This window comes from Podarcis raffonei, chromosome 4 (assembly GCF_027172205.1).
Source record: "Podarcis raffonei isolate rPodRaf1 chromosome 4, rPodRaf1.pri, whole genome shotgun sequence".
Classification (NCBI taxonomy): domain Eukaryota; kingdom Metazoa; phylum Chordata; class Lepidosauria; order Squamata; family Lacertidae; genus Podarcis; species Podarcis raffonei.
In genome coordinates, this window is record NC_070605.1 from 95,382,122 (window position 1) to 95,405,943 (window position 23,822).

General features: G+C 42.1%; 1 protein-coding gene across 2 annotated transcripts in view; it reads left to right on the plus strand.

Moving 5' to 3' along the window:
• The window catches only part of GPC6 (glypican 6), a 794,510-nt gene that overhangs the window by 733,786 nt on the left and 36,902 nt on the right, over positions 1–23,822 (plus strand). The window contains exons 5-7 of one of the 2 annotated variants that reach the window (XM_053384565.1): positions 2,969–3,099; positions 9,062–9,205; positions 18,676–18,705. In XM_053384565.1, coding sequence (XP_053240540.1) covers positions 2,969–3,099; positions 9,062–9,205; positions 18,676–18,705 — 305 coding nt within the window. The remainder of the gene's footprint in view (positions 1–2,968; positions 3,100–9,061; positions 9,206–18,675; positions 18,706–23,822) is intronic. The other variant, XM_053384566.1, reaches the window with a different exon arrangement.

Here is a 23,822-nt window from a genome sequence, read left to right on the forward strand (position 1 = left end):
CTTGGGGTCAGAATGAACAGCTGCTTTAATTATAAGATCCCAGTATATCACATAAAAGTTTTCTTCGTCTTGTGCAAAGCTCCAGAATATACCCCAAGGGTTCATTTCGATCAGCTTCCATTCTTATGATTGATATGTCTATGTACGAATCGTCTAGCAAATTATCTGTTTCGGGTGTCAAGATAAAAGGCCCGTTTTCAACTCTGCTGCATGAGGCAATAGTATGTGGCATCTATTATTAATGCAGTTTTTAAACTCTCTGCTGCCTTTTTTTTCTCTTAGAGAAGTATGACAAGAGACGGCTTTTGTGAAGAAAGTTTTCAACCTGCTTCTTGTTACTTCAAGCTGAAGCTTTGATATATATATCAATAGGCTTTCCTTACTGCCATGGACTCCAGTTTTGCCCAACAATCCCTTCTGTGCCTCTCCTGGTCCACCCTGTTACGTGTCAAACCACTACCACCCTGTTCCGCGCAGGCTGTATGCTGTATGTTGGAGAGAAACACAGCATGGGTCAAACATATTTGCACACATAATAATAATAATAATAATTTTATTATTTATACCCTGCTCATCTGGACGGGTTGCCCCCGCCACTCTGGGTGGCTTCCAACACATATAAAAACATAACAAACAAACAAAACCGTTTAAAACTTCCTGATGTCTTCTGAAAGTCAGATAGTTGTTTATTTCCTTGACATCTGAAGGGAGGGCGTTCACAAGGAGGGTGCCACTACCGAGAAGGCCCTCTACCTGGTTCCCTGTAGCTTCACTTCTCGTAGTGAGGGAACCGCTAGAAGACCCTCAGAGCTGGACCTCAGTGTCAGGGCTGAACGATGGGGGTGGAGACACCCCTCTAGGTATCCTGGGCCAAGGCCATTTAGAGCTTTAAAGGTCAGCACCAACCCTTAAAATTGTGCTCAGAAATGTACAGGGAGCAAGAATAGATCCTTTAGAATCCTTTAAGTCATCATTCCCTGCCCCAGAGGGATGTACCAGTCACCCCTCACAAATACATGCCAAGAAACCACAAACAACAGGCTGACACACATGGACCCATGTGGATATGCATTTATGGAGCAGACTGTGTCACCACCTAACAGTGATGCTTAGAGTTCCGTTAAGCAACAATATTGAGTTTTTCAGAACACCTCTCTGTCTTGTGGGCCACACCATCTTCAAAGCATTTACCCACACCTGGCTCATATATTCACAGATCCTCAACTATAATGACCATGCATTTCGTCTGGGCTTTCAATTGCTTGGGAAGAGGGATTCTGCTCCCTATTGCTTCCAGTGCTGCCTTCTCAATCATTTCCAAGATGGCTGACAGAGGAAGGTGGGGTGGCTGCATTCTTTTCTGTGGCTGGCAAATAAGCAAAATCTGCATGACACCGATGAAGAAACAGCAGGTCTCTTCGCTTTATCATCCCTACCTGAAGTTGACAGGGGTTGACCTTCTTCATGCCAAACATCTGTTCTGTCATGGAGCTATGGCTTTTCCCTAACAGCTGGGGTCACTGTGCCAGGCTAGCATTGGACATGGACTTGAGAGGCCAAAGAGCAAAACCCTGATCAGCCATGAAGATCACTGGGTGGCATTGAACCAGACACTCTGTTTTAGCCAACTTCCCAGGGTTGTCATGAAGATAAAATGCAATGGTACATGTTCCACACTGAGCTCCTTGGAGAGTGGGAAGATGTCAGGGATTGGCTGGATGATCAGGAGCGGTGGGAGGCTTCAGCTGGAGAACCTTACTAGGGAAGCCCCAGAAGAGGAAGGCTCAGAGCCAAGGAAGTGGTGGTGGGACACTGAACAAGGTCAGAGGATGAAGGGGGGCAGAATGGTTGGATGCTGAACAAGCAACAGCTGAGAGAGAGAGAGAGAGAGAGAGAGAGAGAGAGAGAGAGAGAGAGGAAGAAGAGGCAGAAAGCACTCAAGATGCAGGGCAGGCAGGAGGAGGTGGGAGCTGAGGCTGCAGCAGACTCTCAGGAGTCTGCCGGTCCTACTCTATTCAGCTCCTCTCCTCCCTTGTCTCCAAGGGCATGAAAGGCTTTGCGTGTAGCAGAGCAAAGAGCTCAGAGGGCTGGGAAAATAGTTGGATGGGGAGGAGACTTGGGGGGAAGTAGGAGGCACAGATTGTCCATTCTGCCAACTGCTTTACCGGGGCCAGTCTTGCCTGTAGGTTTCTCTGTTTGTATTGTGTTTTCTTGAAAAAAGAATTAGCTTCATTGCTCATCACTGAGTCTCCGTGCTGACCTGCAGCTGAACCAGCCCTGACGCATGTAAATGTAAAATAAAGGACTGCTACCCAAGCCAGTTCTGTTGAATTGGTACATGTAGTTGAAAACACACTTGTGTGATGATGATGATGATGATGATGATGATGATGATGATGATGATAATAATAATTTATTTATACCTCACCCATCTGGCTGGGTTTCCCCAGCCACTCTGGGGGCTTCCAACAGAACACTAAAATACAATACAATGTCTTGTATTAACATAAGCATAACAAAGCTTTCTAGGTACACCTTTTATAATATATGTGAGTGAGTGAGTGAGTGAGTGAGTGAGTGAGTGAATGAGTGTATGAGAGAGAGAGAGAGAGAGAGAGAGAGAGAGAGAGAGAGAGAGAGAGACTGGCAGACAACTCTACTTTTTGGTACACCTGTTGGCTGAGTTTGCAGTACTCCTGTGTGTGTGTGTGTGTGTCCCTCCCTCCCTCTCCTCCTCTTTCTTTCTCCTGCTGGTGTCCGATTCAGGTGCTCTCGACTTTTTCTCCAGCTGAGTACTGACATATTTTAAGTGCTTATATAGGAAAGACACACCTGGTTTCCATTGTCTCTCTGTGAGACAATGGCAAGTTTCTGAAGTTGAATCATCTGTCAGGACTCTTTGTGTTCCATCATGTGAGGCTCCATAGTTACTTATTATCTGACGGCTGGCTGCTTTGTCTTTCAACAGATGCTATGCTTTTGGTAGCAGACAGATTAGAGGGACCATTCAACATTGAATCTGTTATGGATCCTATTGATGTCAAGATTTCCGAAGCCATCATGAACATGCAAGAAAACAGTGTACACGTGACAGCAAAGGTATCAAACACATTGTTGCTACTAAATGCCTCAGCGAGATAGCAAACTCTACCGTTGCTTCTTTAGAAATTTGGTTGTTTCTTTCCTTAAATATCCAGATGACCAACCACAAAACCAGGAAATCACCACTGGCAGGGGAAAAAAGAGGGGAGATACTCCAGGTGCTTGCCATATGATTTATTCTATGAAATGAGATAGTAAAGTATAGAGTAAAACAAGGCTATTACATTAGTTGCTTTGCTATCCCATTTCTTATGTATGTTATTGGTATATTTATAGTGTGTTCCTCCTACTCCCCGAGGAAGGATTTGTTCTGAAATGTGTCATGCTTGGAATAAGTGTTATTTTAAGCATCTGGAGCATTTTTCTCTATTTTTCCTGAAAGGTCTGGCCTGAAATCTGCTTTCTGAGCTTCTGAAGTCCTATGCAGGGGCTGGAATGAAGGCATGAAGAGGCTTGAACTCTCAGTAGGTCTTCAGCAGGCAATCAAGGGATCTCAAGCAGGGATCCTGCCTGTGCAATAAATCAAAGGAGGGAATGGCATGAAAAGACCATACACACCAACAGAGGAAATTTCATTACAGTGGTACCTTGGTTCTCAAACTTAATCCGTTCCGGAAGTCCGTTCCAAAACCAAAGTGTTCCAAAACCAAGGCGTGCCTTCCCATAGAAAGTAAGGCAAAATGGATTAATCCATTCCAGACTTTTCAAAGCAACCCCTAAAACAGCAATTTAACGTGAATTTTACTATCTAACGAGACCACTGATCCGTAAAGTGAAAGCAATAAGTAATGTACTGCGTTCACACAATCAATCAGTTGGTAGCTGAACTGGGTTCCACACTGTCACAAAAACAAGAAAAAGCTGCCAAAACGCAAAACAAATAGCAAAAACAGACAGACCTCAGAACAGAAGTGTGGCACTCAAATTGGAAGCATAACACTCAAAACGGAGCATGTTCTGCTTCCGAGAAAGGTTTGCAAACCGGAACACACACTTCCGGGTTTGCAGGGTTTGGGTTCCAAGTTGTTTGAATACCAAGATGTTTGAGAACCAAGGTACCACTGTACGACAATAGTCAAGAGTGGGTCAATTTGTACTTCCAGATTCCCACAAAAGCTTTCGGACCATGCCTGTTCACTGGGCTAGAAAATACAGAGGTTACAGTCTTGTTACATGTTGCTAGCTGTGGATTGCTCTTTCTTGTCCCACACTAGACCTTTGCCTTGTTCCTCCCATAATATAACTAGGAAATGTTGCAACAAGTCCCCAACTTTATTAAAACAGCCTTCAAAAACCAATTACCATATTTGTAACACTCCATCCGGACAGTTGAAGGGCATGCCCATCTTACCATTGGTACTTTTTTTCCATTATAATTTTAATTGAATTCCCTTTTTTTTTTACAAATTGACTTCAAATTAAAAACTTGATTCAGTTTGCATTTACACTGATTCACACTTTGCGAAGCATTACATGAACCAAAACGCACTGTTCTTCAAAATTTGCACTTCTCTGAATTTTGCAATTCAGTTCGGCCAACTAATGCATACAAAAATGCAGATACCAATGTAAAGTGTGCATAGAAACGCATGCATTCGTGAAAATAACATACAAAAATGAATTGCCTTGGACAAACTGTGTATTAGCCAACTTTGCATGTGTCTTAGGAGAGATTTGCACTAAAATGATTTTTAAAAATGAGAGCTGTGGAGGGTGTTCCCACATTTCACCCCATCGGTTTCTTAATATTTTGTAGGTTGGGAGAACCAGCTTTTATTTACCACTGCTGATTCACTTTCTAATGGCTGGGAACTAATTTTCTGTCCTATACTGTTTACCAATGTTTTTTAACTGTATCCCAGTAGCTTGGTAATTTAGATGTGATTTTGTGATACAGAATCAGCCAGACACACTTTTTAGAATTAAATAAAAATAACAATATAGTCTTTATTTATTTGTAAACTATAAAGATATAAGGACCTGATGACTCTCAGGGTCTCTTAAGGTAAAGGTAATGGTACCCCTGCCCGTACGGGCCAGTCTTGACAGACTCTGGGGTTGTGCGCCCATCTCACTCAAGAGGCCGGGGGCCAGCGCTGTCCGGAGACACTTCCAGGTCACATGACCAGCGTGACATCGCTGCTCTGGCAAGCCAGAGCCGCACACAGAAATGCCGTTTACCTTCCCGCCAGTAAGCGGTCCCTATTTATCTACTTGCACCCGGGGGTGCTTTCGAACTGCTAGGTTGGCAGGCGCTGGGACCGAGCAGCGGGAGCACACCCCGCCACGGGGATTCGAACCGCCGACCTTTCGATCGGCAAGCCCTAGGTGCTGAGGCTTTTACCCACAGCGCCACCCGCGTCCCCTCAGGGTCTCTTACAACTTTACAATTCTGCAATTTTACTAGGGTTTTTTTTTTAAAAAGTCAAATAAGAATCTCTCTCTTTATTTAATAAATTGTCCTAGCTAAAGAGCAGCTACTAATACTATAGTTGACATGGTACCAGAATCAATACAGCCAACCTATACTGCTTTGCAAACACACCTTATAAACATATTTTGCAAGGGAGGTGAGCTGAAGGGAGGGGGGACAACAACATGAAGAGCAGGCTTAGAACTACATTTAACTGTATTTACAAAACTTGCAATCTCTCTTCTCCCTAGTTTTCTTACAAGTTCTTTAAGGCTTAGTTATAGATGATGTAATAAGGTTACTGTAGCTTTAAGTGACAGTTGCAGAGGCTTACATGATGGCTGATAAAACCTAGTTCCTAACCTTGTTTACCGTATTTTTCGCTCCATAGGGCACACTGGACCATAGGGCGCACCTAGTTTTTAGGGGGGGGAATCAAGGGGGGAAATCTTATTTTTCCCCCAGCCCCAAAGAGCAGCGTACAGGCTGCACGCAACCTCTTCCTGCCGGAGGGGCTGCACGCGGCTATCCCTGAAGCCTGGAGAGCGAGAGGGGTCGGTGCGCATTGAGGCCTCTCGCTCTCCAGGCTTCAGCAAAAGCAACGTGAAGCCTTTGGAGCGCGGAGGGAGCGCTCCCTCTGCGCTTCGGAGGCTTAGCGTTGCTATCGCTGAAGCCAAGGAGCCTGCATTTGCTCCATAGGATGCACACACATTTCCCCTCAAATTTTGGAGGGGGGAAAATGTGTCCTATAGAGCAAAAAATATGGTAATTTATATGCCATTTACCCATATTCAGTGCTTTTCTCGGGGGGGGGGGTACACAGGGATATGCATACCCCTAAACATTTTGTGAATCTTCGTACTTTTGTCCATTTACTGTATTTATTTTTCCCAATTTGAACTATAAAATGGAGATTTTCTTGAGTCAAAATGAGAGCACCCCTAAACATTTTTTTAGAAAAAAGCACAGCCCATATTTACCCATATTCCTTCTTCCCTAGTCAATCTCACCACAAGGTCCTGTAGACTTGTTTTCTTTGAACCAGGCTTGCATGAAGTTCTCACTGTGGTCAGTTCCAGAAGCTCCTTGTTGAATTCTCCTCACTGCTTAGCATTTTTATATGGCCTCACTGCCAATCTTCATCTTCAGGGCAGGCTGTAGCTTCAACTTTCTTCAGCCTATGTTGTGTCTTGCCCACCTTCCATCTACTTCTGCCCCAGACTTCTCTCTCAGCTTCTTAATCTCAGCCACTCTCAGTCTCATCCTCCGTCTTGTTCAGCAACTTTGGTCACTCAACAGTATGAATTATGTCATGGCCAGCCTATCCTTCGACAAGATTTGGGTGGCATTGATTTCTCCCCACTCATCAGACCACCTCAACTGTCCAATGAGTGACCAGGCATTTGAGCCCAAATGACCAATCGAAAGTTTATCAAAAAGGACCGAGTTTCCCCAGACCAGCCTGAGGTACTTACATGGCAGCCAACTGTCAGCTGTCAACAAATATTTAATATTTTAATCTAACCCTCACAGGGCCTCCCACCATGTACACACTCTTTCTCTAACTGAACCCAACTGTTTGCTTAAACAAATTTTAAAAGGTATTTTCTCCAAAGGGCTTTATAAAAGATGTGGGGAACTGAACTTATGTTCAGAAGAAAATGAGAAATTGAGAGAAACCAAAACTGACAGATTCACCCATCCCTAAAGATGGAGGAGGGTTTGTTGAAACAGTTGGTGGTTTCCTTAAGAGGTGATAGCATGTGTTCCCCTCCTGGGCTTTTCTTCAGCAGCATTCACCCGAAGGTGCACAGATCTCCCCCAAACCCCAACACCATATATCAGGATGTGTCCATTCCACTCTCCTGTCTACTTAGAAGAGCCCTAGGGCTGCAGACAATGCAGCTTTGTTTTATCAATGCAGAAATTCCCAGGTTTCAGCTCTCCACGTTGGCAAAACCTTTTCTGACAAGCTCATTGCTAGCTAGTACTCAGACGGAGGTCATTCACGTCAGCCTGAATCAAAGGCCCTTAACATCTAATATGACATATGAATATGACAAATGGTTATTTATCTAGATCTGCATACCTGACCTGAATGGGGCTTATCCAGGTCCAATCTAGATTTCCTATATGTTGACTACCTTTCAAAATATAACATGGAAAGTGATTAAACGAAGCATCTGCTGCGCTCAATTTTAAAACCATTCAGGAGCATGACATTATATTCTTCAGCCTCCAAATACGCTATTTAATTCTGGCAGAACTCTGTCTTTATTCTGACACATCACTAAGTAGAATCAATGAGATCAATTTCCTCCTTTTCATTTTTAACCCCATTGCCTCCCCCACTTATTACACGAGCCATATTGAGGCTGCTGTCACACAATCACCTTTGCAATATGTCCACTCCTTCTGCATTGTTTTCACCTTCAGTTTATGTAGATTGTGTTGCTCATAATTCTTTGGTGCACACTTGAATGCAAGAGACTGGTCCTTACATCTTCTTATCCAAAGACAAGCCTGCTCCCCTTGATCTAGCAGTGGCTTACTGCACCACTGTATAGCTTTTCTCCGTTTGGTGGGTCTCAGAAAACACACCAGGAAGCCTTGTTGCAAATGCCTCTTCACCAAACACAAATAATGCTTAAACAGATGGGAGCTGGAGCGGTAGTGGCTAAGTTTTAAAAAGAACTCCATTTAGTTCCAAAAACAAGTTACACTCCTTTAAGAAAATAACACCTGAAACAGAACACTTGCCAGTGCAGTCCATTCACACATTTGGCTGCCAGTTAGGTGTAGAAAAATCAAGCAAATTGCTTAAGTAAGTCAGTGAATCACCTGAGCAATTTGAGCCATAATTTCATGGGTTTTGATTTTTACCTCAAATGTTGTCCTTTCATTGAGGTTGCTTTTTGTTCATTGAAAAAAATAGGTAGCCAATGAGTAAAAGTGATGTTTTCAAGGCTGTTTGATAATTATGTTGGAATGTACTTAGACTCTCTAAGACTTAAAATTTAAGACTTAAATGTACACACTTGAAGAAACTACTCAGTCTTTGAGCAGTTCTACCGAAGAAAGAAAGAAAGAAAGAAAGAAAGAACCCCGAGAAGGTCTTGAAAGGGAGAACTATATGATCCTTGAGATGGTCCATGCTCTGGTAATTTTTGTTCATGATTTTGAGTAGCACGTTGGGGGGGAAATAGTCAAAAAACAAAGGTGTTGATTAGTGTCACTGAAAGCCAACATAGAGCCATTCAAGTATTCTGAACTCAGACCTTCATATTGCATGTGTGAGGTATCTGTTTTGATACAGGTGACACAACTTGAAATCCAGTTCATGTAACTTGGTGCTTAGACAATAAAATTCACAAGTATAACACATCGAGTCAGTAACAAAAAATCTGCTTATTCAATTGTTGATGATGCTGTTGATCGATCACTTTGACCAGGTTATCAGATTTATCCATGTGAGACCCAGGAATAAGATGCTGCTAGATTCAATTCTGAGTGAACCTTTGGAGTAATTTAGCATGGTTCTTGCAGGTCTTTCAAGGATGTGGACAGCCTAAACCAGCTCCAGCTTTAAGATCCTCCCGCTCTGTTCCGGATACCTTTAATACCCGCTTTCGACCCTATAATCCTGAGGAAAGACCAACAACAGCTGCTGGTACAAGTTTGGACAGGCTGGTAAGTAATAACTGTGGTAAAGTGATCTCAATTGTTATGAAAAGGAAGGGATTTTATTTTGAAAGTTGACCTTCTCCACACTCTTAGATGCTCATACCCCTTGCATGACACCACCAGATAAAAATGTCTAACAGTACAATGAACAGCTATTTCACTCTGAAAAGAAAGAATAGCAAAATAGTTGAATTATTTGGGCAGTGAAAAACTAACAATACTGGAAGTAACAATGATCTTTCCTGCAGACCACTAGAACAACGTACGTATGTGTCATGTGCGACCCTTCAAAGCATTTCCCTTGGGAAAGCTTTTCTCTCCTTTTCCTTCAGAATGACTTATTCTTGAGTGAGGTGCCACACAATGGTAGGAAAAGTTTGTGTTAGTTGGGGAAGTTTTGTAGGCCAGAGACTTAAATATTGCTTATTCTTGAGGTAAGTGGTTCAGTGAATCTACCTAAAATGTTCGAAAAACAACCTACCTCAGATATTCATTTAAATCTTAAATGAAGGACATTAAAAGCTAGCTTTTCAATGTGTGGACCTATAAAACAATTCTGACCTGTGTGTCTTCGTGCATTATAGCAGTTTTCTAATTTTACAAATTGCAAATCATTAAAAAATATAGGGAGGAAAGAATTTTGGTCAGCTAGAACTTAACAGATAATTAATCTTTTCTCATTCACCTCTTAATCTTGGTTATGTATGTGGCTTCACCATATGGCTATACATGGCCAAAGCAGCTGGCTAGTAACAACAAAACCTTGCTCTCATGATGTGAACAATTATCACCCAACAAAACAAATGTTTTCTTAAAAACTTGGGATGTTGCAGAATTATGCTGAAGACTTGCCTGCTTGCTTACTCAACACTCTTCCTAGAACCGGATGAATCTACTGAGCTCTAGCCTAACAGAATGTGAGAATGGCCTTTTGAGGGTCACAAGTGCACTATAGCCATTTGACATCCTTCCCCATGTTGTCTTTTGCACTTCTGACTATGGGGGTGGAAAGGAGAAGCACATGGGAGTATGGGTGCTCAGTCTTACTTCCAGTGAGACAGTAGGGCATGTAGGGTGAGGAGAACCATCTTTCCAACACCAGTGCCATTGTTGCTTACCTGGATGGCGATGGACGGGCCAAGATGGCAGCAAGGTCAGGACCACTGGCTTAGTAGCAGTGGTACCCCCAGCATATGAACTTCTCCTGCAATGAGATGTAAATCCCCATTCACATTCCAGTACAACATATCACATATAAATACTAGCACTGGATTGACTTTGCCCTTCCTGTCGTCTCCCTGCATGTGCTTCGTGGCATAGGAACCAACTCCTAGTGGTTGAGGTCCCTTTAGCCGCCCCCTAATAAAATATTTGAGGAGACTGGAGGGCCCCAAAGTTGACATGCATTGACATTCAAATGAGGGGGTGCCGCATCTAGTGATCGATTATGCTTACGTAGGTCCCCACAATATTTTATTCAATTTGGCACTCCTGATTGGTGGTGTTTGCTGATTCTGAATGTGGTGTTATCAAAGACAAGGGGAGTTCCCCATTGTCACTGCCCCAGATATATCAGGCCAGAAACCTTTGGGGAATGTCATGAAACATTTTTGGATAGGTAGAAAGACCCACTTTTGCCCCAGATTTCTAAGAGTAGGATACTACAAAGTCAAGACCAAATCTGAAGCTTGCCACCTTTCATGACACCTTTCATGGCATTCCTAATAAAAACACAGTCACATTTCAGATACTTACAGGTAATTATATAAGATATGCATGTGTAGTTTCCATTACATTTAGAAAGCTCCCTGCTGCTTACATGGACTTCTCAGGAGTTCCCAGTTGTCTATCATCCAGATAAGGAGCTCTCAGCGGTCTTACATCTAGGCCCTGATCAGGTCCATGCCTGCTTAGTTTCAACAATGCTTATAGCATAAGGTGCTCTCAGCTCCTTCACTGTCAGTTCTGATTATGTAACTGAGTAGGGATGCTACATACTCTATTCCCCGCATTGTTTTCAGTGAAATGTGCCTCTTTGGACCCACATTCTGACCCAACTCTTTGAGAACAGATTGCTGGATGTAATAGGAACAACTACTATAAATGACAATCGCTTTTTTTAGTTCACTTTTTATGCTATCCTTTACTGATACTTAACAGAATTCAACCACTCTGTTCTGTCCAACAGAATGACAGATGTTGACACCCAAGACACAATATTAAGATACTAAAAACATTGCCTGCTATTTGGTCCACTTCACCCACATTTCATGCCATTTCAGAGAAGCAGGAAGAAGATAGACTGGGATCTCCTGACTGTAAACCAGCAAGAGTTTCTGACTCCCAATACAATTGCCCCAAAAAATCCTCAGAACATTCTTTCCTCCTTTCCCCCTCTGAAATTAAGACAGCTTGTGGGGAAATCAGAGTAGATTTGCATGTGAGCTAAATTTTTGGTATTGAAAACAAATCTGTGGACTGACCAAGAATTTACCTTGTCCTACAATTCTATGTCAGCTTTCCTGTTTTGTGCATGGGTCCAGTTAGTAGACCTCAGACTTCTTTTGGGGCAGAGAGTAGATCTGCCAAGCCTACAATTTGACTCCATCCTTCCCTTTCTTTGGGTCTCCCTTGTGTTTTCCCTGCTACTCAACCAACCACATCTTCCCTGGGCCCTGTTAAACTTTTACTACCCTATTAAAATATTGCTGGGCTCCACTGACCCAGCTTTGCCTCCCTGCAATATCACCTTTCAAGCCTCTCTTCATGTGCTACAGAAATGCAGTACATCATAAGAACTACTTTCCATAGAATTCTGCAATAAGAAAAGTCCTCATGTCTCCAAATGAAGAATCACGAGTGGTCACCTAGTGGAAAGACGGCTCCAGGCATCCAGTGTTAAAGGATTGTGCTTCTCCCTTGTATGGGAGAGAGTTCTTCTCGCTGCCTAGCTATATTTTCTGAAACATGTTGCCTGTGGTAGGTACTGTCAGAAAGGGATGCGGGTGGCACTGTGGTCTAAACCACTGAGCCTCTTGGGCATGCGGATTGGAAGGTTGGTGGTTTGAATACCCATGATGAGGTGAGCTCCCATTAGTCTGTCTCAGCTCCTGCCAACCTAGAAGTTCAAAAGCATGCCACGGCAAGTAGGTACTGCTGCGGCGTGAAGGTAAACGGCATTTCCATGCGCTCTGACTTCTGTCACGGTGTTCCGTTGCATCAAAAGCAGTTTAGTTCCTGGACATTTCACCATCTATTGATCCCTTTGCCACCACTTTATTTCTCGCTGCCACCACCCAGGCCCTACCTGGTACAATACTGAGTCCAGTCAGGGTTAAATTGGAACATAATCTTTTGTTTATTTATTGCAGTTTAACAAGTGTGTGGTTTCATAAACGGTCCATAACAATCATGGGCTGCCTATCCAGACCTATAACTTCCGCTACCTGCTCTCACTCACTAAACCACCTCTCAGATATTTACTTGTCTTCCTAGCCCCTAACTGTTCCTGACTCAGCTTATTTCACTACGCTAACTCAACCTACCCACAAACTCTATCCCAATTCACTCCCACTCCAACCAACCACCCAACTCCCAACTAACTCCTCCCTGAGCTGGTTTTATAGTCCCTCTGACTCCACCCCCCAGGTCCTGATTGAGTAACCTGTTTAACTATTTCACCTCCAGTACTCTCATATGTTAACGTCACAGCCACATGACCCGGAAAGCTGTCTGTGGACAAACGCCAGCTCCCTTGGCCTGAAAGCGAGATGAGCGCCACAACCCCATAGTCACCTTTGACTAGACTTAACCATCCAGGGGTCCTTTACCTTTTTTTTCTGTCAGAAAGCTGAGAGATGGGGATCCAAGAGACTCTGTCTAGGGGATCTATGCTTATTTACTTGGAAGAAATACCCCCAGATAGTTCATTCCAGCCCTGCACAGAAAAGCAGCAGGGAAAAAGACTATTATAGCAGTAGCAGAAGCCAGCAGATCAGGGATGCTCAAACTGTGACCCTCCTGATGGAGTTAGACTCCAGCTCCTGTCAGCCTCAGCCATCATGACGAATAGTCAGGGATTATGGGAGAAGCAGGCCAACAACCTCTGGAGAACAACAGTTTCCTCCTCCCAGATTTACTGGATGCTGCTACTAGCAAACCAATCTTCATAGTATGAACTCCAAATGGCAAATCTATGCTGCAGATTTAAAACATTCCCACAGATTTGCCATGCATCTCACTAGTCATAATATATTACTCTTAAGATGAAATGGCGAGAACAGCTTTTCAACGGAGAAATCCATTTCTGTCCATGAGAAAATTGAACGCACCCAAAACTGAAACAAGTAATCCTGAGCCTGTCAAATTAAAGTGCAATCACTTCAACTCCCAATTAACTTTACAATACACTCATTTTTACAGCTCCTCTCATAATTAAATAAGCACTTATTGTTGTTAAGTGTCCATATGCATAATGCATCTTCGCTCGCTAAACTTTAATTAAGGAATTCATGTTTCAAACGAGTTGGGACACAAAACTTATTTCACAACTACATTAAGCATATGAATCAGTGTTCTTGTTATCAATGCCTTCAACCATCGGGTACTTTTGTCCCCTCAGACCAAAAAAAAAAAGTTTTTTTGACACTCCCTTCTTCTCAAAAATGACACTTTACGTGCAAAATATAAAAGTGATGCTGTTATGTGTGGTACATAAAAGCAGCTCTTGACTTTCATTGTGAAAGTCTGCATATTTTACCCTCTCTCTTTTTTTAGTGTTTTCTAACTCTGCAGCCTATTCAAAGAGTTTCAACAGACAAAGCTGCAATAACATTTTATTACAAATGTACAAATATGAAAGGGATTCGTAACACTTACATGTCTTAGCTATCGGTATTCATTTACACTTAAAAAAAATCAGAAGAAGCATGTTGCTGAGGTTATTGGTTGTCACGCACAATCATTTTGAGAATTAAAAATATAGAATCACAGAGGTGGAGAAGTCTTGAGGCCATCAAGTACAACCCCCTGCTTAATGCAGAAAATTCAGTGCCAGAGCATCTGGTCTCTTCTGAGAGAGGAAGAGTGGGTTATGAATTTAATAAAATCAATCAATCGAACCCCAAGAGATGGCTGTCCAGCCTCCGGTCGAGATCTCTGGATTATTTTTTGCTGCTGCCACTACTACAGCTACTACTACTACTACTACTACTATTTTTATACCACCTTTCCTTTCAAAAAGAAATACCAGGGTGGTTCACAAACAAATAAAACCAATAGTAAAATGACAATAATAAAACTAATTAAAAACACAGCTGCTGTAGTTAAAATACATAGTAAAACGGCTACATTAAAGCATCCACAATTAGCATATGTAGGATAAACAAGCCAATCAGGGGAATGCTTTCAAGAAATGTTTTCAAGAGCCGGCGGAATGCCAATGCTGATGGGGCTTCCAGGTTTTCATCAGGGTAGGGATTCCACAGCACTGGTGCTATCAGTGAAAAAGGCCCATCTATCTATCTATTACCTATCTATCTACACATGCACACACATATTGAAATTTGAATTTGTGAAAACAACAAACCTCTTGGTCTTTTCCAAGACTTGCAATGATAATGGATGCAGTAATGCCCATGATTAATAAATCTTTCAGACTTCTAAGCTTAGAAGCACATAGGTGGCCACTGTTCAGTCAGTTGAGAAAACCTTTCTCCCTCCCTCTAGTTGGGGACATGGAATTTTCAATTTGAGGTGGATAAATTAAAGTAGGTTTACAAATTTTTGTTTCTTATTGTGAATTAGGAGGATTCTTAGAGTGGGGGCAATGGCAAAATAATGATGATAGTGGTTATGAATATAATACTGTTGAATACATCTGAAATCCTGGGCTTTCAAACCTATATATATATATATATATATATATATATATATATATATATATACCTTCCGGGATGTGTCTTTACTGGTGAAATAATGAACATCTGGCAGCTCTAATACAGAAGTCTAATCTTTCCAATCAACTTGGCAGAAAATGGGTAGAAGAATAAGCTGCCAGGTCCATAGGGTCTGACTTTTCAATTTGATAAATCTAGAAAAATTGTGCTTATCCACACTTAGCCAATACGGATACAGGTGTGCATCTGAATGTGCAGTTGTAATCATACCGTAGTGCTAATTTCACCCCATGGAACTGACTTCAGGTGCCTATGGATGCTTCCACATCAGTACTTAATACATTAAGAATAGGGAACCCATGGCAAAATGATGTTGTACTACAACTCCTATAAACCCTAATGGGATTCAGTCACCCCAATGGATGGGGCTGGGCTGGTAGGGATCTGCGTCCGAAAACATCTGGAGAGCCACCAATTCCCCAACTCATTGGGGCAGCATTGGGGCCATTAAGTTGGATCCACACATAGACTTAGAGGAGACTCACTGATTGTAGTGTTAATTAGTCCCATTGACTTTAATGGTTCTACTCATTAAATAAAACTTCCTGGAGTCTTAATCAAGGGCAGAAAATGCAACTAGCACAGTACAGTAGTATTTATTTTACACAGCGAATTTCTTCTATTCATCCCCTGCCCCCTTTCATTTACAACCATAAATAAGCTGTAAAATGATTTGCCATGTCCCCACCGGAGACATTTTCTTTAAAAAAGAAAAGAAAACCCTTTAAAGATGGGTTTATTCTTCATTCTACAATAGGAATAGGTATTTTTAAATGTGAAAAACACTATTGTATAGACCAAGTGCAATATCTTCTTTGTGTATTTTACCAGGCAGGAGTCAGCTTAACCACTGTAAATTCATAAGACAGGCTGACAAAATGGGGGATAAGTGACGGCTTGAAGCTGTGCTACTTACCAGCAGCTTGACTCCAGGATCATTTTAGAACAACTCATGTCTGTCTTTCCTAAGGATTTGCAGGAGCTATATTGGGCGGCTGGTCCTAGGTGTCTGAAAGGCAAGCAAATCTCAGCATAAATAAGGCAATCTGCTCTATGCATTCCCATTAACTTGCAGCGACAAATTTAGCTTTGTGTGACTCTGCCAGATTCTTTTCTGCATTTCTGCAGAAACAGCAGGCAAATAACCAAGCTCCCCGCTTAGCCATATGCTACAGCTAATGGTTATTTCTTCCCCCCGCCCTCCCTGGGTAGCTTATGAATGGGAAAGCCATGTGTCGCTATTCATCTTTATTTATTTATTTTAGTTATATATTTATGGAACTTGTAAACTGAGCCTTCATCCCAAAATGGATTTTGGAGAAGTAGACATTTAAAATCTACAACAACAACAACAACAATAATAATAATAATAATAATAATAATAATAATAATACAAAGCCAACGTTAAACATCAATATAATAAAAGTGAGAGGAATAAAACCAGTCAACCAGCTGAAAATATAATAATTTAAAATTAGGCAAATAAAAAGGTGCCAAAAAGAACACATTGTCGGCGCCAGGATTGGCTTTCTCAGGAGGGCATTCCAAAGCTGGGATGGTACCACAGAGAAAGTGCTCTTTTCTGGATATGTATAACACACTTCTCCAATAGCTGGAACATGGGAAAGTGCCTCCTCTGGTTATCTTAATGCATGGCCAGCTTGATATGGGAGGAGGTGCTCCTTCAGATATTTGGGGCCCAAGCTCTTTAAGGCCAAAACCAGCACCTTGACATTGAACAGGAAGCAAGTATGGTTCCCTCAGAATGGATGTGATTTGGCTCCATGAAGAAAAACCATCTGGGATTCTGTACAAATTGAAGATTTCAAACCGCAGCCCCACATATCGCACGTTATAATAATTCAACCAGGAGATTACCAGAAAATAGTTTACTATAGCCAAGCTATCCTTATCCAGGAAAGGTCACCACTGACCAATGAAGCAAAGCTGGTCAAAGGTGCTGTGAGCCACTTGGGGTTCCAGTGACAATGCTGGATCAAGCTATTTATCTGCTCCTTTGCAGGAGTGCAACCCCATCCAGAAAAGTTAACACAGCAACTTTCCAGACCAGGAAACTATCGACCCACAGTGCTTGTCTCCTCAAGATTCAGCTTCAAATTACTGGTCCTCATCAAGTCCAGATAGTAATTCAGTACCTCCATAGCCTCACCTGACTTTGATGACAAAGTGAAATAGGGTTAGGTGTCATCTAGATACGAATGACACCTCCCTCCAAATTTGTAAGGCACCTCACTCAGCAACTTCACTTCAGGTTTCATTTAGCTGTCGTGATCAAATGAGCAATCTTCTGGAATCCACAAAGAATGTCCTCTGTGCTTTCGAGACTTCAAGAAGCTCAAATGTCAAAGTCCCAGTAGTGCCCACTTCCAAAACCTTCACAAATCACAGTGAATAGACCAAACCCTGAATCTCCCAGATTAATATTTAGACATTCAATGCAGTTGGTCCCAGGACGCAGCATAATCCAAAAAGCTGAACCTAAGCAAGTCCTGATCTGGTCCATAAATGAATGGGAGACCACTTGAGAATTCTAAGTCTGCCGCCTTGCCCTTCATTGTGAAAGAAAGATGGAATATAAATGTCACACTAATGATTGTGATTTCACCTTTGAGTAGCAGCACAGGACAATCTGAACTGGTTCCAACTGGTGAGAAAGAAAGAGACAGACAGAGCATTACCTGAAGCAGAACAAAGCAACGAAACAATTGATTGCAACTAAGCCAGAATAGGACCAAAATAAACACAAGGGCTTTGGAAGAAAACTGCCTTTGAGGCCTCCCTGATAATATACGGCCAAATTGTTTTATATTGATTTATCATAACACACTCCAATACCAGGCAGCATGGAGTGGTTAAAATGAAGTGAGAGACACCCCTGCCATCATCAAAGCATCAGTCTTTGTCAGAATGTCACCTTTTAAAGAGAAGAGAGAGTGCAAAATGGTCACCTGTGTTTATGGTGCACAAAAGTTCAGAAACCCTGATGTATCTTCACTGCAGTCTGAGTTTCTAAAAGTGCATGCATCTCCTTATACATTAATTCACTGCCCCAATTTTACTTCCATTAAGGTCTTAAGCAGGAAGTGTCTGATATTATTATTGTGGAAATCTGTTTAGCAGAAGAGACTTTGATAACTTTGGTAGGAACCGGGGATGGGTGAGTGTTGGGACGCAGAGATTAATGGCAGAAGAGAGAAATTATGAATTCTGTTATTACATTCCTGAGAGTTTGTATTCTGAAGTTATTAGCATTAGCCCTATAGAAAAGTTAAAACATGCACTCAATTAAAAATAGAACAAAATAAAAGCTAAATGTGATACAGAGGTGGTTTGGGGCTAATTGGATATGGGTATATTGTCAGCCATAATTAAATAAGTCCCATTCACAGTGGTTTGCCAATACTGATACACTATCTTCTTTGCAGCTGTCTTCTCTCTATAACCTAACACTTTGTCTTGAATTATTTTCTTTTCTTTTCTCTCTCTTTTGCTTCCCAGAGGACTATCTGGAGGACAATGCAACATGGTGTAAGCTCTGGTATTCTTATTCTTGACTTTCATATCCATTCGCCTGTTTCTGATTTTGCTGTGCAAACTCCATCTAGTATCATCTGTGTCACGTTCCTTTGGCTTTCCTGCAAAATGAGTTCATTTCCAGTTTTCAGAAATCTCAGTGTTTGGAACACGTGATTCGGGTTCTTTTCATCACCCCTCATTTCCCAGAGTGGTTTTCATCTAAGTCAGTGTTTCCCAAACTTCTAATGACTGAAATAATGTATTGTTTTCTCTTCTGCCTTAAAATTCAAATGACACACCAGTCATACAGCTGTACAGATTTCCTTTTAGACTGCGTTGTTACTCCTCTTGAGCACCCAACTAAATGCAATGTCATCCAAACAATTGTGTTGATGGCTTTAAAAAAATAAATTGTGGACAAGGAGCCTCTGAATCTGATCGGGACTCTGGTGTGGGGAATAGGGGGGCTTTAACCCTTTGGCCACCGCAGTGGTTGCAAATCTCCCTGTATGGAATGTCCTTTTTCCAAAGCCATTTGTGTAATTGCTCATCTCGTTTGGCCCTCAGGTGTCTCTGCATGAATCTGCATTTGCTTCAATCCATTCTAATTGTTGCAGACTCTACTCTTTAAATGATCTGGAAAGGACTGCATGAAGTAAAACTTAGTTTCAGCAAGGCCCCAGTGTAAAATTTCATATTTTAGGATAGTGGGTAGATAGTTCAATTGGAGAGATATAAGATTCAGTAAACTTCAAAGGTACATGCCCTCCCACAAGCTACATTTAATTTATTGTAAAAAGGGAGGGAAATAATAGAAATATATCTTATGTTATTTTTATTTCATCATAAAAAACTATAGCAATGGAATCAACACCGTACCTATTTCACAATGGGGTTTGTACCTTTGACTTGCATACCCAGTGCACAAGCTCATTTAATTTATTGTTTGTAGCAATTGTTTCTCTGTTCGTATAACCAGTGTTTATTTCTGAGCTGGACGGGGGGGGGGGGAATAGGTCGTGGTAAGAATGAAGTCTAAAATACAGGCAATTTCTTTTTTTCCATAAGGACTCAATCAGCGAATGCCAGAGCAAGATATTCATACATTTATTTATGTGTCATGTACTTCTGAAAAGTGATTTCACAGCTCCTGTGCTACCTTTTCCTGACTACTGCTTTTCCTGTTTTACCAAGGGTTGTGGAACAGAATCTATCCATCTCATAGTCTGGGCGCCACCCAGGAAAACATAGTATATCCTCTGGTTAGGCTTATGCAGTCAAGCAACTTTCATAACAGGGACATGGGTGGCGCTGTGGGTTAAACCACAGAGCCTAGGACTTGCCGATCAGAAGGTTGGTGGTTCGAATCCCTGCAATGGGGTGAGCTCCTGTTGCTCGGTCCCAGCTCCTGCCAACCTAGCAGTTCGAAAGCATGTCAAAGTGCAAGTAGATAAATAGGTACTGCTCCGGCGGGAAGGTAAACGGCGTTTCCGTGCGCTGCTCTGGTTCGCCAGAAGTGGCTTAGTCATGCTGGCCACATGACCCGGAAGCTGTACGCCAGCTCCATCGGCCAATAAAGCGAGATGAGCGCCACAACCCCAGAGTCGGTCACGACTGGACCTAATGGTCAGGGGTCCCTTTACCTTTACCTTTTAACTTTCATAACAGGAAAGTCCAAGGGGGAACTATGGCGGTGCTTAATTTCAAAAACTGGTTTAGTTGATGTCAGACTCCAGAACTTCTTACAGTTGCTTGGTGGGTCAGGGAAGAGCTATGACAGAGGAATTCCTTAATGTCATCCACTTAAGCTGGCCATTTCTCTATCTGTTGCATCACCAAGCCAGGAGGAAGTGCATTGTGTTTGAAGGAGGGATGAATTTGAGTCAGCTGCCTGGGGCACATCAGCACACTTGTCTCAATAGAATACATTTAATCAGTCTGCAGTCACCATAATCCTCCAGCCAGATTTCATTTACAGTTAGCTGGTGTATTGCAATGTAGCAGGGGGGGAAAAAGAGGATTTTTCTCTAGCATCATCGCTTAAACCTGCAGACATACAGTATGTCTGAGTCAGGAAGTATATTAATACTCTAAATATACCATTTGTCTCTCAAGCCTTCACAGAATATAAAGTAGAATAAATTCATATTTAATGAATGCAAATGACGTCGAGTATCTTTAACACCACAGGACGGATACAGCCTTTTCTGCAATTCTTCTTCATGGGTATATGTAGATGTGAATACGGAATACTTAGATGTGACAACAGAATATGTTAAAGGGGCAAGACCTCGTATGGTCTCAGTCACACCTCCAAGTCAGAAAATAACAGGTTGATAAGAAGCCAATGATGTAAATGTGCCAATATTTTCACACCGCTGGGTTGCTAAGCTGCTGCAGGTGCCATTTCCTCATGCATAAAATGGAACATATCGTGGATGAGATCACAACAGAGGATCTGATCTCAGTCAAAGCGTACAGTTTCCATTTAGCAACCTCTGCCTGCCTGTCTGTTCTCTCTGTAAGAGACAGTGATGGAGTTGAACGCCTTTAGAAATGTTCTTCGTAAAAGGGAGCAGCTGTGGTCATCCTTAATCTTTTTTTTTTAAAGAATATTTATTAAATTTTCCAATTTTTTAAACAAACAAACAAAAACATTAAAACAGCCATGAAGTTCATAAATCATACTTTAAAATAACAAATTTCTCAGACCTCCTCATACTTTTCCTCCTTGTATCCCAATTAAGGTTATTTGTTCAGCAAATCCTTCGTTTAAAGCATTACAGCTTATAACATTACCTTCTTTTTCAAACCCCTTTTTCCCCCATCTATGTTCCTTTATATCATTACAGCTAGAAACCACTCAATTTCAATCCAACACCATTTAACTTTCCTTAATTTTACAATATTTCTGTAAATAGTCCTTAAATTTTTTCCAGTCTTCTTCAGCCGACTCTTCTCCCTGGTCACGGATTCTGCTAGTCATTTCTGCCAGTCCCATACAGTCAATCAGTTTCATCTGCCATTCTTCCAGCGTGGGTAGATCTTGCGTCTTCCAATACTTTGCGATAAGTATTCTTGCTGCTGTTCTGGCATACATAAAAAAAGTTCTGTCCTTCTTTGGCACCACTTGGCCAGACATACCCAAGAGAAAGGCTGTGGTCATCCTTAATCAGGGGTGTAGCACATCTTCTTGAATGTGAAGAGTGATCCCTAATCTTAATCATGTTCTTCCCTGCAACATAGTCTCTCACTGTGCTATTCCAGAGAAAAACTGATGTTGATAGAACACGGTTTGCCCATTCAAATGAGCCGTGGGCAAATGTGGGGTTTCAATCCTGGCCTCCCAAACAGAAGAACAAGATTGGCCAACTAGAATTCCAGCTACCAGCTACTTTTGTCAGAAGGTTACTTTGACTGGGAGCAGAGCCGTCTTTCCCATTGGGTTCACTGGTCCATTGCGCCAGGGCGCCAGCCTCTCGGGGCACCCCAGCGAGTGGGGGAGCTGTGCGGCTTTGCTGGCAGCCTCCCCTTTCCCTCCTGCATGCCTGCCAGCTGTGCCCTGTCAACCATATGGCTGGCAGCATGCAGCTTCCTTCCCAAGCCCCCGCGGGAGGAGAGCGATCCCTGCAGAGGCTTGGGAAAAGGTTGACAACTCTGGGAAATGGGGCATGGGGCACTGGAGGGATCTTTGCACCACGGTGCCAGATATGCTTAAGACGGCCCTGACTGGGAGGTAGGACGTGGTGAGCCAGCACTGCAGTTCTCCTCACCTCACATTCTCTGGCACAGCTGCCACTCTCTTGTCAGAAATCACACTGCGGCATTAAGCACTAACTGCAGTTCCTGAACCAAGGCCAAAGGAATGTCATTGGAATTCTACTCAATATTGATCCAGAGTAGCTTCCAATGTATCGTTAGCAGCGTAAAAACTTAAACACATTGCAGGATTCCCAAACAGTGGACCAGATGCAATTAATATTTCATCCAGCAGAGCTTTACTGCTACTGAAGGCAAAATGAGTGTAATGATCACAAATCCAATACATTCAGGATTGGCACTGTCCATAAGAAATCCAGTTGCAGCAGACTTAAACTTGCAATAACTTATAATATGTCTAAAACTTAGCACTAAGCATACAGAACACCACACCAGAAGGAAAAGAGATAGAAAGAGAAAGTGAGTGAAACCCAGGCTCCTCCTGGCCTATTATTATAGTCAGCATGACCTTGACAGAAAGAGATAAGAGAACCAGTTAAACCAGCTGTACTCAGCTTTTCTGAAGGAATAACCCAAACACCATGAACTATCTGCTTGTTTCTTTCGCACAGAGAAGCTTCCAGAAGCTTTCAGAACCCTCTTGAATTAATTAGAATAGGAAAGATCTCTACACGTCAGATCAATACTTTCTGTACAAAGAAATCCAAACTGACAAGGAAGCCCCACGGAGAGTTCATTACAGTAAACCAGTCTTGAAATCACCAATGCCTGGACCACTGTGGTCTACAAATGGCCTCAGCAGATTAAAAACAACAACATAAATGCCTGGTTTGAACCATGAGGGCAAGGGGTTCGGAAACCCATTTCCCTTTGTGCCTGATACCTATCTCAAATTTGGTGGCACAAGGTCCTGTGTCTAGAATAAACAACAATCACAGAGGTTCGTGTGATGCTCAGTTCCTCCATAAGAGAACGTCTCACAGATGAAGGCTGAACATTACCCTTATTTCCCAAGATTCTGACAACTGCAGATAGCAATGTTAAAAGTCGAGCTGAATCCTTCAAGAGAAAGTTTACCCGTTTGATATCAATGGAGAAGGATGTCCCAGCAATATTAGATTAGATGCTGGATTCCACCCCACCCCCTCATAACTTATTACTAGATTCAGTTGACAAGGAGTTAGATAACAATGGCTTTCAAAATCCTGCATAGACATGCATGCACGCACACCTTTTTAAACTGCAATATTATTCCAAAAAGCAGTTCACATTATGCTAATTCTGATGCTTTGCTGCTGTTTAGCATATGAAGGCGCTGAACTACTTCACCACAACGCTACTTAAATTCTGATGTTTCATAAGAACCGCTGTCCAAAAGAAACTGGTTGTTCAGCTGGCGATTTTTAGCA